This window comes from Notamacropus eugenii, chromosome 1, assembly GCF_028372415.1.
Source record: "Notamacropus eugenii isolate mMacEug1 chromosome 1, mMacEug1.pri_v2, whole genome shotgun sequence".
NCBI lineage: Eukaryota > Metazoa > Chordata > Mammalia > Diprotodontia > Macropodidae > Notamacropus > Notamacropus eugenii.
Window position 1 is genome coordinate 375270990 of NC_092872.1, and position 16444 is coordinate 375287433.

The 16444-nt window shown below is 33.8% G+C and overlaps 1 protein-coding gene across 1 annotated transcript in view; it reads left to right on the top strand.

Annotated features, from left to right (window-relative positions):
* Positions 1–16444, top strand: part of RBM27 (RNA binding motif protein 27) — a 65734-nt gene that overhangs the window by 24522 nt on the left and 24768 nt on the right. The window contains exons 4-13 of the mRNA XM_072630664.1: positions 385–476; positions 1154–1347; positions 2076–2339; positions 3208–3513; positions 4381–4515; positions 10068–10232; positions 12061–12210; positions 13860–14004; positions 14846–14999; positions 16105–16413. Coding sequence (XP_072486765.1) covers positions 385–476; positions 1154–1347; positions 2076–2339; positions 3208–3513; positions 4381–4515; positions 10068–10232; positions 12061–12210; positions 13860–14004; positions 14846–14999; positions 16105–16413 — 1914 coding nt within the window. The remainder of the gene's footprint in view (positions 1–384; positions 477–1153; positions 1348–2075; positions 2340–3207; positions 3514–4380; positions 4516–10067; positions 10233–12060; positions 12211–13859; positions 14005–14845; positions 15000–16104; positions 16414–16444) is intronic.

Consider the following 16444-nt stretch of genomic DNA (forward strand, 5'->3'; position numbering starts at 1 on the left):
GTACATGTCACTAGAAAAAATGAAATTTAAAAATTAAAAAAAGAAAATAGTTATTGATTCCTAAATTGGATTTTACATTGTACCAATTCTCCATTTAGTTTTTGGGCAGGGGCAAAAGCACTTAATTGTATCAAAAATTCAAATAAAGAAATATTGCCTTGGTATTTATGAATGAATTCATAGAATTCATTGTCTGCTCTCATTCTACACTGCTGTTCTGAATTTCATCTTGAATACCTATTTTAAAAAATTAACATACTGCTTGTATGAGTATTTTTCTAAGTATCTTTTTGCTTTCTTCTAGTGCCTACTTTTTGTGGTGATTTGTCTTTAGAAATTTGTTAAATTAATGTGTTTGTTTCTAATGTGAATATTTCAATATAGATATTTCATGAATCAGCAGAGGAAGAGCGAGAAGTCAGAAAAAAGAAATATCCCAGTCCCCAAAAGACCCGTTCAGAGTCTAGTGAACGAAGGTTTGTATTTTCTTTTAAGGAAACATTGCTAACTGTCTCACCTGTTATCTTGTGAACATAGAGTTCAACTTCGTTTCTTAATACTCCTTACAAAGAAAAAGCCAATCTTCTCCTTTCCTGTTTTTGCTGCCTCTACCATTCTTGCTTTCTGTTCCTTTTGCCAATAACCACCATTGCATGCTTAGCCCCAAATCCCAGAGGAAGAGCACTTATCCTCCTTGGAGAGTACAGTGAAATGTTCCATTTGGTTTGGGAAGTCCAAAATTAGAATTAATCATAGCTTTTTTTATTAATAGGTATTGTTAATTTTCTTCACAAATAATCTTTAACTGAAAAGCATAGATTCTGTAGGAAAATGTTTGATTTTAAGCCTGTAGTTTCTTACCTCATTTTGTCCTCCTTTTCCTACCCATTGGTTTTTCCCACCCCTCCCCATGTTTTGGATTCACCTTTCCTTATTCTTTCTCCCCACCCAGAGTGGTTAAAGTAGTGATGTTTTTCTTGTTTTCCTACCTTTGTATAATGGATTGGTAGAACCAAGGGGTGTTCTAAAATCTCCTTCCAGAAGAGTCCAGAAGTTATGAATTTTGATACAAGGAGAGTAGTTCATAATTTAGACTTGTTTGTAGACTTGGTTTCTGTGGCCAATATATGGCTTATATATCTTTGTATTATAGGACACGTGAGAAAAAAAGAGAAGATGGCAAGTGGAGGGAATATGACAGGTACTATGAGAGAAATGAGTTGTACCGTGATAAATATGACTGGAGAAGAGGCAGGAGTAAAAGCCGTAGTAAAAGCAGAGGATTGAGTCGTAGTCGGAGCCGAAGTAGGGGAAGAAGCAAAGACCGAGATCCAAATAGAAATGTTGGTGAGTAAATTTTGTTTTTGCTTAATAATAATTTTCCAGTTATTTATCTTTCTGTTATAAAGAATGTAAAAATTAGATGCATATTGAATCTTACTTCCTCAGTAGAAAATAGAAATTGTCTCAGGGAAATGTTAACATGGTTAAGGGCAGTTATAGGTCTTCTCTATGGCATATCATAGTTAAGGGAATTTAACCAAAATAAAATTATCTTCATTAAGTATACTCTTATACAATAACATTGATATAAATACCCTATGATTATATATACTTTCTTCTTTGGTGAGGAAAAGGGAGGAGTAAGAGTACCAATCTTTTGTGTATTTGATTGGTTTTTATAAGATTATATAAACTTTTTTTTAAAGGATAACTCCATTGCAAATATCTGAGTGAATCATTATTTTTCTGGAATTTCAGTTCTACAGTTAATATTTTTAAAAGTTGTTATTTAAATTAAGTTAGTCTAAAATTGGCTTTTTAAAAATTAGGTATATTGCTGTTGATTTCATATTTGACTTCTGTAAAGGGAAAGTTTTTATTTGTCAAGAGGTAACCAGTTATGTAATGTTATTGCTAATTTTATTTGATTTTTTTTTTAGGGCAGTAATGAAGGCAATGAAATATCATAGAATCGATGAATTTTTTCTTACTGTTAAACAGAGTTAAATGACAGTGTCTGTCAAATGCATAATTGATACAATTGTTTTTGTATTTTGTTTTTTACCTGAAAGCAGAACACAGGGAAAGATCAAAGTTCAAGAGTGAAAGAAATGATTTGGATAGTTCCTATGTGCCAGCGTCCGCACCACCCACTAATTCTTCTGACCAGTATTCCTGTGGGGCTCAGTCTATTCCCAGCACCGTTACCGTGATTGCACCTGCTCACCACCCTGAGAACACAACTGAGAGCTGGTCTAATTACTATAACAATCATAGTTCTTCCAATTCTTTTGGTAGAAACCCACCACCAAAGAGGCGATGCAGAGATTATGACGGTAAAATACCTTTGTTGCGTACACAAGCAAATTTAAATAGAAAGCAAATGTTGCCCCAATTATATAGCTCCTAATTATACTCTAGTCTTTGTTTTGCTTGAAAAGTGACAAAGAAGACCTCTTTTTTATGAGATTCTTGTTTACTTATTATACTTAAATATTTTGGTATGACTTTAAAGACACTATATATTTAAGCTTGTTGGAAACTTCCCCCAGACCTTTTGTTTTTGTTTTTATAAGCTAAACTCCTTCCCCTACTCCTGCCCATTATACATTATAAAATATACCCCAAAGCCAGGGATATTCTGTATTCTATTTTAATATTAGGAATTTAAAGCATACTCAAGTTTTTTGCTTTTTTAATTTTTCGTTGATTTTCTGCTCTTAGTATAGTTTAACCTATATGTCACGTTTTAGAATTTAATGAGAATGGTAATTTTAGCACAATATTGTAACACTAGATTATTAAAAATAACGTAGCTAGTTCAAGTTTCTTTTTCTCCACTGATTCATCTATATCTTGATTGCCAGTTATTTGCTTGAAATATCTCCCAGTTTTTATTAGGATCACATTGAACTTATAGTCTAGTAATAGCTAATTGGAGATGATAATCTATTCTGGCTTCTGCCACCTTGCAATGTTGGCAGTTTATAAATGGACACGTGTCCATTTCCCAGTATGTGAAATAGAGAATGCCATTTTACAATTTAAGATGCCATGGTAATTAACAGAGTAATAAGTTCAGTAAAATTTTGTGCCCTTTGGAGCGGGGAACTGTGTAAATCGAATGTTAATTTACTTACATTAGGTATATTATGAGTTTATAATAACCTATAATGCAATTTTTTCTCTATTTTTATTTTTTAGAAAGAGGATTTTGTGTACTTGGTGACCTTTGTCAGTTTGATCATGGGAATGATCCTCTAGTAGTTGATGAAGTTGCTCTACCAAGCATGATCCCTTTTCCACCTCCACCTCCTGGGCTTCCTCCTCCACCACCACCTGGCATATTAATGCCTCCAATGCCCGGACCAGGGCCAGGGCCAGGACCAGGCCCCGGGCCAGGGCCAGGACCAGGACCAGGCCCCGGACCAGGGCCTGGCCACAGTATGAGACTTCCAGTTCCACAGGGACATGGTCAGCCTCCACCTTCTGTTGTGCTTCCTGTACCAAGTGAGTTTCTTTGTTTTTGTTTTCTGTTTTTAGCCTTTCTTCAAAAAAAGAGATTTCCTTATGAGAGTCTAGTTACATTTACTCAGTTTCACTAGAATTAAGCTATTTTTTGAAAGTATGAAAAAGAAAATTTGTATAGAATTGGAAATTGCTTACATTCGCATAAGTAGAGTGTTTCCTTTTCTCCAGAGCTCCATTGTAGCGTAGCCACTATTAGTAGAGTTTCCAGTATAAACTAAGCTAAGATTTTTAAAATAAATTGTCTTGACATCAGTTGTATATAACTCGCATCCAAATTGAAAATATTTTTAATATCTTAAAGCATTTAAAAGTTCGAAGTTATTTAACTTGGTATAATTCAGTTAATTTAAAATAAGACAGTTACTTTTTTAGCACACTCAAAGTTAGTGCTAAAGAATTTCTAATTTTGGAATGTTTTCATATTTAAATCTGAACAGAAGTTTCAGTTTGTTTGCTGGATATGGAGATTAATATGCTACTGTTTTAGACAGTGTGATTGTGAATTTGTAGCTGTCAAAAGCCATGCTTTCCTGATGGAGATACGTTTTTTGAAAATAGAAATTTTAACAATAAAAAATTTTAATCTTACTGGGGTGGGAGGGAGGAAAAAGGTAGGAATATGTCAGGGTTTATAATTTAAATTTTATGAAGAATGCCATTTTTTAAGTGAGTTTGGAAAGAGCAGACTTAAAGCTCTTAGTGTATATGCATATATAATAAGCATGTAGTAGTTAAGATCGTTAAAGATAGTATTTGAAACATGGAGTACAAAATAGCGTTGATATATTGAATATTTTTTGATATTCTGAAATTACTGTGCCTCTGTCTTTTGTGGTGTCTCTATAGGACCACCTATAACACAGTCAAACTTGATAAATAACCGTGACCAGCCTGGAACAAGTGCAGTGCCCAATCTTGCACCAGTGGGAGCAAGACTACCTCCTCCTATACCCCAGAACCTCCTTTATACAGTATCAGAACGTAAGCAAATATCTTTTAACCTATGGCATTTTGGAGTGTACAAGGCAAATATTTCCATATCAGCATTTCTTTTGTCATTACTGTGCTTGATTTTAACTTCAGTAAACAGTTTTGCTTTTTCAGTATTTAAAAAAAAAAATTGTACCCTGTGCTTACTTTATGCAGTTTTGTTTTGATTTTATATGGCTTTATACATTTCTGGGAGTTAGAAATGAAACATTTCCTAGTGTGAAGAAATCCTTCTGCTTTAAATAAATAGCATTTTCTGAAAGAACTTCATCCAGGTAACCTCTATCCAAAGGAATCTTTCTCTGGTTGAACTCCCAATAAATTACTCTGGTATGACCTTAAACCTTAGGAAGCATGAAAAAACAGGTCTGGAGATGACATATTGATAATCTGAATTTGTCTACATTGTATATAAACTAGATATATAGTTTACATAAGTTTTATATTGAATCCTTTTCTCACGAGTGGTCTATAATTTATTTTTACATTTATGTTTAGCCATAAAATTAATATATTTTCTTTATTTCTTTTCATGTTTGGTGTATGGGTGTTCTTATTTTTTCTAAGGTATTTTTGGATATTACTGTTTTCAGAAACATAAAAAATACCACATCATTGGCAAAGTATGTGTCAATGTATATATGTAAGTTGAACACAAGTGAGATAGAGGAAATGGTAATTTAGTAATAGCTGATTAGTTTGTAGATATATCATCCTTTATGTAATTTTGCATGTCATAAAGTTTGTTCAAAGTTTGTTCACCCTATTGAAATACACACACACATACTCATACACACACACATACACACACACATGTTCATCTATCTTTATATCTTTCTATTAAGTAAAATTGAACATATCTTAAACCAAATTTGTTACTTTCCCTAAACCAGTTTATTATTCTCTGTTTTCATGGATAATACCATGATTTTCCCAACTACCAGCTACTGAGAATCAAAACTTTGGAGTTATCTTTGCTTCTTCCCGCTTTTTTTTCCACATCACCTCACACTTGGATTATTGCAGCATCTCTTAGCTAAATTTAATGACTGTAGACTTCCTTTAATCCATGCTGCATACTGCCAGATTAATTTTGCTGAAAATCATTTTCAGCATGTCATTCCCTTGGTCAGAAGCCTTTATGGTTCCTGCTGTATGCCATTTCAAATATTAACACCTTTGTCCAAGTCAAATCTAAATTAATTTTTCATGGCTTTCTACTTCCTCCAAAATGAAATCAGACCTTTAGTCAAATAAGTACCTTTGTATTAGTAGGCTTCTCAGTATTTCGGGAAAATACCACTTATTCTTTTTTTTCTTCACTCATGTTGTCCCAATCTTGGTATGCTATCACCCATCCCCTCTTCCTAGCTAAATGTTATCCTTCAAGAAGAAGCCCAAGTCACATCTTCTGAGATACGATCCTCTTGTTTTCACTCTCTTCTTCACTTATACATAATTTAAAACCTGTGTCACATGCTTATAAACTTAATTATATATTAAATTATTCTGTATTTAACAAAATCTTGCTTCCCCAAACAGATTGCTAGATCCTTGGGGACAAGGATTGTGATACATAATTTGTGCTTCCTAGTTAGCATGGGGCTGAGTAGGTGGACAACTATTCATATGGATGAATTATTGGTTAATCATAAATCAAAGAAACATAGCTGGAAGCCAGGGATACATTTTACCTAAGAGTTGATCCAGGCTTATCTTCATTATTGTATCCACAGTTAAGCTGGTCCTTTCGAAGTTTCATTTATATGATTTTGTGATACATACAGAGTTTGTTGCTATGATTATTTTAAAATTATTTTCCTTGTATCTTTGGACTTGTGACTTTAAAAAAATACTAAGTCTATTTCAAATAGAATACATTTACAGTTTAACTTGAAATTGTAAATCATTCTTTAGAACTACAAGTATTTGCTGCACATTAAAAAGTTCAACTATTACATAGTCCATTTTTTTAGGCTGCCACAATTATATTCATTTCAGTACCATAGATTTATGATTGTAAAGCACTGTTATGATATTTTGCTTTAGAAAGCAGATAATGTTTCAGCCAAGATCTGTGAGAAGACAGTCTTATTTTGTTCTTTAAGTGAGTGTTTTTGAAGGCAGTCGTAGTAGGTTAACAACTGAACATTTTGAAGTCATGAAATATTTGTATTGAAAAGGACAGCATGGGAATATTATAGATTCTTATTGTAAAACTTTCTTACATTTTCAAAGCATTTCCTTCTCCCATTTTTCCCAAAACTGATGGAGAAGTTCAAAGTTTAGGGTTTTTGTAGAGTTTTCCATAAACCTGAGTGACATAAGATTTTTCTGTTCTATAGGGGGAAAATTCTTAAGAATTCTGCTCTGAAGCCATTCTCCTTTCATACTGTCCAGCTACTGAGTTTAATTTAGCCCTTGTGTTTCAGGTAGTCAAATGAGATAATATTTTTAGAGTGATTAGCACAGTGCCTGGCAAATAGTAGGCACTATGTAAATGTTAACTATTATTATTATTGTTAGTCTGAATCCTTACAATTTTCTACATGATCCTACCTACATTTGTAATAAATGCCTAGCTTTGAATTTTTAACAAAAAGTTCAATAATTTTTTAAAAATTACTAAAAAAATACACTTAATTGCTTCTCTAGAAAAAAGACCCTTAAGACCCTTATTCAGGCTATAGGAATATATCACTTTTTTTTTTTTCAGAAGGAAAGTAATAAAGCATTTTAAAAATAAATTATTCTTCTGTCAAACTACATGCATTTCTAGTAGTTGGCAGTCAGAAGGACATGATTTGAAAAAAAGGGCTGTTGGCTTAAATTCACACGGCCACTATGAATATTTTAGTTCTTCAAAAGTGTTATGCCATCAATATCAAAAATTTTAAGGATATTTATAGTCTATTCTGTGTAAAACTAGCAACACTAACATCATGTTTCTGACAGTTTTAGTCTTAATAATTCAGTCTTCTGTTACATTTTTTGAGTTTTTAAGTCATACATAGAGATGAGGTCACTAATACAGCTTATGATTCTAGGTTTTAGCTTGGCTAGTTCCTGTTAGGTATGCATTCTTGGTTTTTGATTCTGTGAGAAAGATATAGTAGAAATAATATTTATTTGTCAAGCTCATTGCCCTCCCACATGAGTTCTCTTACAGAGCTTCTTGGAGAATAATTTTTATGGTGAATGAAAGTGCCAGTGATTTACTGAAGTCATGTAGCTAAGTTGACATCTTCCAGAAAGTCATCATAAGAACACTTTCTGACAAGAAAATTACCAACTGTTTTTAAGCTTTTGAGAAACTACATTTGTTAGTTTCTCAGGAATTTCTTCATTTAATCCTGCAGGATGTAAATTAGTCTTCTTGAATGTTAAATCTTGAAGTCTGAAGAATGATGTAGGCTCTCAATAGACTTTATAATCATCAGCAGATTGTTTTCTCCCCTTGAAATTTTGTCAAAGATAGTCATTTAGTTAAAAAATTAATAGCTTTTAATGCTTTTAATGATAGAGCTCAGCCAATTCTCTGAAGACAGTGGCATTTTGTTTAAACCATGTCCAGGAAAAAACAATGGTAGGAAAATAATCCAAAGTGAATGGAACCTGAACATTTATCTGTACTTGCTCATGCTGTCTATAGTTCATATTAAATTGACAGAAAATTGGTAGTAGGTGCCCATATTATTATCTGAATTCACTTAAGGATAATTTCTTACTGATTTGGAACTGTCAAGTTTGAGATTATCCTTTGTGCAGACTACAAGCAAGTTAATCTCATTTTCAAATACATGACCAGCTCCTTTTCAATATTTTCTACATTAAACTGCCAGGTTTTGTTTCGCTTAAAGAGATAACTGGAGGTTGCAATGAAAACTGGTCTTATCAGTTATTTTAAAATACATGTTTCTGATAGTTTATTATTAAAATCTATGCAACAAAAAGCTGACCTTTGAGCCATCAGTCGAGCATCTTTGTGTTGTCATTGTCTTAAAAGATCTATACTTGGTTTATTTCTATATTCTCACTTCAAAATCAATTCTAATGTTCACTGGTGATATACATTCTTCCCCGGATTGTTTTTATCTCTTTTGTATGCTCTAACAGCAAGAAATTTTCAAGTGAAAAATAGTAAACCATGCTTACACATATCAACAATTCTTGCCAAATTATCTCTTTTTCAATGCTAAATATGTTTTTTCGCTGATATTTTATCATACAGATTTTGGAAATGGTAGGTTTGAAGTCCAGAGTTAAGGCAATTTACTTGCATGATATTGTCTGTTACAGTATAATTGTTTTACCTACTCTTCTGAAATTTCATAGCATTACAGATTTAAAGCTAGGAGGAACAAGTTTGTACAAAAGAAAAGTATGGTGCATTATAACTGATTTATGTTCCTCTACTTAAACTGGAATTGAAGATGTTGCTGATTTCTATCAGTAGGATATATTTGAAATTTCAAAACTTCTCTGGAAATTTACTCAGAGTTAAGAGAAATAAATTTAGGCAGTGAATGGATAGGGATATCTGTACATCCCTCTTCATCATATTCTATCCTCTGTTACATAGTGAATGGCTGATGTTCAAAGCCAGTCTTGTGAAGATTTGAAAATTGCTTTATACCTTTCATATATTCTATATTGGAGTAGTCGATGGAAAAAAAGATGTTCCAGGAATATGTTCAGATCTTTTCTCTCAAAATATAACATCTTTTTCCTAATGTTATACCATAAGATTTGACTTCATTTCATTCTGCATCATTGCTTTTAAGATATGCAAATCCTAAATATCTCCCCTCTGAAATAACAATTTCTTCCAGCCACATTAATTAGTTTTAAATGCATAGTTCAATGCTTGTACAATGGGCCCTCTTTGTATAGTCTTTAGCTTTCTATTACCTTTCTCAGTGTTAAATCATAGCAACCCTATGTTTTGCATGTGTTTCCTACTTAGTGGACTAATTGTTACCAGAATATTGACTTAAGAAGTTTAGCTGACTGAGAGATTAACTTTCTTTTGGGAATTATATAATCCCATTTGAGGGGAGTTAATTTACTATTCAATTAGTCTGTTGTGTGCTCTCAAACTTCAGAGTATCTTTTTATGTGAAACTCATTTTTATTTTGTGACTGTCCTCCATGTCTGTCTTCTTTGGATCTGAAATTTTATGCACCAAATCTCAGGACACTCTTTACCCCAAGAACAACCCATTTGTGGTTATTTAGCTTTGGATGAAGCACCATGTAACTACTCCTAAGCCCTCATTTTTTCATTGAGGACTCCAAAAAAATGGAGACCAAGGAAGAGGGTCTGGTTATAGCCATACCACCCAAGTCTTACTCTGTCCCCATGCACAATAATGGATCTTTACCAGTTTGCATGCCTTTTCTTAAGATAGATCATCTCAGCTACATCATTTCATCTGCTAGTCCCCAATTCTCTTGGCTCAGTCTGAAAGAGACTACTTCTGCTAAAAAGAAACCCTTTACGACTTTCAATCCCAGTTGCCCTCCTATTCTTTCCTCTGTAGGACAGCCCATGTACTCTCGTGACCATGGTGCTGCTGCATCTGAGCGACTTCAGTTGGGGACACCGCCTCCTCTTTTGGCAGCTCGTTTGGTGCCACCTCGAAACCTCATGGGATCCTCCATTGGGTACCAAACCTCAGTTTCCAGTCCCACCCCTCTGGTCCCAGGTAAGCTTTGCTACAGACAGCGAGCTGAGCGGTTGAGCCTTCATACCTTAAACTGGCCAGCCATAGTGGATACATGCCACCCTCAACTACTGCTTCAAGTTCCTACTATTATTGGATCACTTAGACAACTTTATTTTCTCCTCTTCTGCCTTTGGAGTTTATCCCAAGTGGCAGCTAGATGATTAAGCCTCCTGGACCTATGCATCTTTCATCTCCATTGTTGTCTTTATTTACCTTCAGTGTCTTGGTAACAGATTCAGTGGTAGTTATGTGAGCTGGTTTTTGCTTAGGCTGATGTGAACATAACAAGTCTACTTTATAATCAGTACTATATTATAAGGAAAAAATGTGTCAATCTTTCTGTCTTTAAAAGGAAGGAAAAACTATGGCTTCTTTATCATACATAAGGAAGGTGTCCCCTTTTCCTTGTACTACTAGTTATCCGTAATGGTGTAGTCCTGGGAAGCTTTCTCCTATTTAAGGCTGTTGTTCATACTTCCATTGACTCCTTTGTGAATAGTTCATGCGATTTTAAAACTTTCTCCATTTATTATTAGATCTTAGTTCATTACAACTCTCTGAAGGACTTTTTTTTTCTAACTACATTTTGAATTTAGCTAAAGTTAAGGTTTTTGAAATTCTAGGTGTTCTGAGGCCTTTCTTTAAAACAACTCATGAACTCTAGTCGATTTGTTGAGGATATTGAGTGTCAATCAAGAATTTGTTATTTGTAGTTTATAATAACAAATTATAGACAAGATTACCAATGTTACTGCCTTTAATACTTTAAAATACTTTTGGTAGAAGAAGAAAAATGGTTCAGTTCAGACATTTATGAAGTACCTCTGATGCATAAAACACTGTGTGGGGATATAAGACCAAAAAAGGAAGTTACCCTTGATTTTAAGAACCTTATTATTTCTAAAGTGAAATAATTCAAAATGCCACCTGACCAAATAATGGTCCCATGATAGGACATATCAATAAATAAAATTTAATGTGTATGGTTTTATTTTCAACATTAAATTTAAATATTAAATCTATTGTACCTCTTGTCCCAATTGTTTAAAAAACAAGGATAACCAAACACAATAAATAGAATCAGTTTTGCCAATAAATCTTCAAGTTCTGGTTGAACACTGTAATACTATTTGAAATTCTCATCCCCCAAATTTCCCTCTAAATACTTAGTGACTACAAACATTAAAATAAGGAAATTTCCTTATTGAGAAACTATAGTCACAGTCTAGGAGTGTCTTGAACAATTTATGGTAAATGAAAAATGTTCATGTTTTCAAAATTTAAATTTGTCTGGGTTAACTTCTTTTCTACTTGAACTCAAGTTCATGGACTAAGCTAGCTTTTATTCCTGAGAGATTGGCAATTGTGATAAAATAAGTGGTTCACGTTTCATCTGATGAAATGATTAAAGTCTTGTATCTCGATACGAAGGCAGAGTTTTGATGCTTCAGTAGTTTGTCTTTAAATAAAAAGTTCTTTGACTAGTTTGGGAATAATGGACAAAGGAAGCCATATATTGTTTAAAAATTTTTATCATATTTAGAAAAATCAAAAGAAGAGGTTTCTTAGAATATTAAAGTAACCTAACTTTCTTCTTAAGAAGGATGTACTCAAGTGTGATTTACATTTTAGTGTTTACATGACCTGTATTTTTCCCCATGTTCCTTACAAGTGGAAGGACTCTAAAAAAAAAAAGGAAAAGATGAGTTCATCTAATGAAATATGTTGAAGAACATTTTTTAAATGCTTATTTATTTTATGGAGAATTAGGAATGCCTTAACTTTCTCTCATTTTTCTTTCCAATAGATACTTATGAGCCAGATGGCTATAACCCAGAAGCTCCTAGTATTACCAGTACTGGTAGATCTCAATACCGACAGTTCTTTTCAAGAACACAGACACAGCGCCCAAATCTGATTGGCCTAACATCTGGTGATATGGATGCCAATCCAAGAGGTTAGAATATTTTGCAAGAATGCTTTAAAGTTTTTCTGGAGACCATTCATACTGGAAAGTTGATCTATTAGCATTGCTGATTTTTTATCAAATTTAGGAAACTAAATTCTGAGTGTATGCAAGATGATCTTTTTAAAAGGTTCTTTCTAACTACACAGTAAAAATAATTTTGAATAATTATTGCCCTCATTTTAAACATGAATTCTGTTAAATATTTAAAGAGGTAAAGCAGCACAGTGTATAGAACTGACATTGTAACCAGGAGACCCCAGATTCAGGTCCTGCCTCTCTAGTGTGATGCTAGACACTTAACCTTTCGGTTCTGTAGGCAGCTTTCTAAGTCCATAAATTGAAGAAAAGGTGTCAACTTGCATTGGTAGAGGAAATTTCGTCACTTAGGAGACCCCTACAACAGTGAAATCGCAGGTCCAGTTCCTATTTATATCCTTATTGTTGGTTAAATTGATTTTAATCAGTCACTTTTTTTATCCACTGTGCCATTTATTTATATTTATTTTTATCAAAGAAAAACATGGAGTAGGAGTTGGCAGACTACAACCTGTAGGCCAATGCTGCCTACTGCCTGTTTTTGTACAACAGTGAGCTAAGAATGGCGTTTACATTTCATTGTTTAAAAATGTAAAAACCATTCTTAGCTCTCAGGTGCCAGATTTGGCCCTTGGGCTACATAGTTTACTGACCTCTGGCGTAGGGCATGGTGTTTTTGTTTTTAACCTAAATTTTAATCCATTAATTAAATTAAAATCTTATTAAAATTAGATTCATAAATATTTAGATGATACTTCTTAACTTTTTATATACAAATTATCTGTGTTATTCTCTAACCACACTATCTTCCAAAGCAGTACAGACTTGTACCCAGAAGAAAAAAATCTCAAGTCTGATCATTATGTTTACATTTTATGTATTGAAGTCAGCTTTCTGTGTTAGATAGTTGGGATAAATTTGTATGCATTTAGTGTGTGCAAAGTTCATGCTTTCCCTTCTTATTTTGCAGTATAATGTAGTACAGTGGTTCTTATGCTCAAGGTCACAAGCCTCTAATAGAAGAAGAATCAACCATTACAATTAATTAAGGGCCTCATGGCCATGACATTGACCATTGGAGAGCTGCTCTCCTTTCCATTGCCCTGCCTTTTGTGTTTTTGATCTTCTAGGTCTAGGTGCCCCTGGCTTTTGCCCACTACTTTTGGTAGAACAAAATTTAGGGGAAGTATAGGTAGAGGATAAATGCAGATGGTTTTTTTGTTTGTCTTTTATTTTGTCTTTACATAATGTATTATTAGGTTAGCTTTTCTCAAAAATATAACCTAACTCTATAATATAATCTTCAATCATTTTGGGAAAGTGTGTCTTTTCTACATAGTAACTCATCCTTTTAGTTGAGATTTTCTGTAAGAACAGAGTTATATTAGCTAATATGATTTCAGTGTGTGTGTGCATATATATATATATATATATATATATGTATAGTTTCTTTTATCCTAGAAAGAAAAAACTATCAGTTGCATGCTATTTATAATACTTTGTAATTTTGATTCTGAATAAGTTTGATATTTTGATGTATATGTATTTTACTTGTTATATAGTATAATATCAATAATATTGTGATTTTTTTTCCCCTATAGCTGCTAATATTGTCATCCAAACTGAACCACCAGTTCCTGTGTCAATTAATAGCAACATAACCAGAGTAGTGCTTGAACCAGATAGTAGAAAAAGAGCTATGAGTGGTTTGGAAGGACCTCTCACAAAGAAGCCTTGGATGGGAAAGTAAGATAATCATTCATCGATCCATAAATTCTAATAGATGCTTTCTAATGCCTGTGAATTCTTTACAATAAAAGGAATAATCATGCCTTAAAGCAGTACTTTTCAAATTGTTGCACATTTTATTGTCTTAGGATCCCACAAGACAGAATGGTAATGAAAGATTTATTTGCCTCTGTTCTTTTTACCTTCCAAACCCTAGCCAGTTTGGGAGATTATTAGTACATGAATAGAAATGGAGAAAGATTCCGCAACCTCAACAAAATTTTAAAACCACTATCTTAAAATGATTTTTATATACTTGAGTGTTATAAATAGCAGAAATGCTAGATTTCTTGTTGCTTATCCATATGTATTCTTAATATTGAGGTTCTAGGGCCAGTTCTGCCTTTCTATGTCGAATGGTTCTTACACTTCATAATTCACATATTCATTTCCTCACCTACAAAATGCCCTATTCCTATTGATAGGAGCTATTATGGGAATTTGGACTGAAGGAAACTCATACATCATCTAGTCCAAACCCTTCATCTTGCAAATGAGAAAACTGAGTCACAAAGAGTTGTGTCTTGCCACATATATAGTAAGCAGCAGAGCCAGGATTTCTCAGGTCAGAGTCAGGTCTTCTATCTTTACATCATATGTTCTTTCCACTGTCCCATGCTTCTGTTAGTAGGCATTGCTGAGTTTCTGAAAAAAGGTATGCTAGCATAAATATCAAATGACAGTCTTAGCTTATCTGTACTGGATACTTAGGCAGCCTTGTCTCTTAGCTGGTTCTGATTTTAGTGGTTAAGAAAACAACCTTTTAAGTTACATTCATTAAAGTTTCTTTTTTTTTCAGGCAAGGGAATAACAATCAAAGTAAACAAGGATTCCTAAGAAAGAATCAATATACAAACACCAAATTAGAAGTCAGGAAAATACCCCAGGAACTCAACAATATTACAAAGCTCAATGAGCACTTCAGCAAATTTGGAACTATTGTTAATATTCAGGTAAAACCAAAATCTGGTGGAGGGGTCATGGGGAATGTGGTTATTTATCATATTGGTGGGGTGCCTTTACAGTGAGGGTAAAAGTATCATTTTTCTCCTTTCATTATGACACAGTGATATGTTCTTAGTCTAAGTTTTGCTGTCTCTCAAGCGCATGTAGGGGGGTTCTTGGCCACATGTTTGCAGGGTGCATGGTTAACACTGATAAGAGAAGTCTGCATAGACCTGACAGTACTGACAGGTTCACAGTTCTGTTTGGTGCTGGAGATTAGGTTTCTTTTTCCCCCTTTCCAGCTTGTCCCAGAAAAAAAATTACAGTTTAATGATGATATTTTTGACTCACCTGTCCAAAACTATTACTTTCTCTGGACAAGTGGCTTTTTGCCAAGCTGTTTTAGCTTTCAGTCTAGGTTGTAGAGATTTTAGGCATTTTTTAAATACCTTACATCTCTCTGCTAACCAGGATATCCTGATGTACTGAGTAGCTAGGTCAAGATTTTTGGCTTTCCTTTTTGGTTTAACTAATTCTTTCCATCAAACAGAACGCAGTATTTTGAATATGGTGTTTGTATTATCCAAGGTCAGATTGTGGATTGAATGTTTTCTTGATTGCTTGCTGGTTTGGAAGTTTGAGTTTTTGATTGATCATCATGCCGAATTTGAAGGTGGCTTGAAGGTCAGGAAGAGTTAGGCATTAAATCTTTTATCTCTTTTTAAGTATTGGTAATGGAATGAAAATATAATTTTCTTCTCTGGGAAAACTACAAGAGAATTGGTATACTCATTTTGGGATTTTGTATTTAAAGAAAAAAGTTAATAAAAAAATCTTTATTGGAATCAGTAATACTTTCGTTGGCATCAATAATTATGGAAATTACATGTCAATGACAAATTTAAACAGCTTTTTGAATTAATATGTTTGCTTTCCAAAATGAAACTGAATACACTATTTTTTAAAGATAGTGGGTCTATTTAAAAGGACAGACAGATGCTTCTTACAACATGCTCACTTTTCATAAAACTGCTCTTAAATGTTATATGGATTTATTTATTTTCCCCCTTTTCCCCTGACAAGCCTTCATTTAATTTTTTTCTCCTCTTGTAGGTTGCTTTTAAGGGTGATCCTGAAGCAGCTCTCATCCAATATCTCACTAATGATGAGGCCAGAAAAGCCATTTCCAGCACAGAAGCCGTTCTAAATAACCGATTTATAAGAGTTCTGTGGCACAGGGAAAATAATGAGCAACCACCATTACCACCACCAACACAGCAGCTGCTCCTCCAGCAGCAGCAGCAGCAGACGTCTCTCTCTCACCTGTCCCAACAACACCATCATCTCCAGCAACACCTCCATCAGCAGCAAGCACTGGTAGCTCAGTCTCCACCCTCCACAGTGCATGGGAGTATTCAGAAGGTAGGAGTGTACACTATAGCATGGGAGCCTG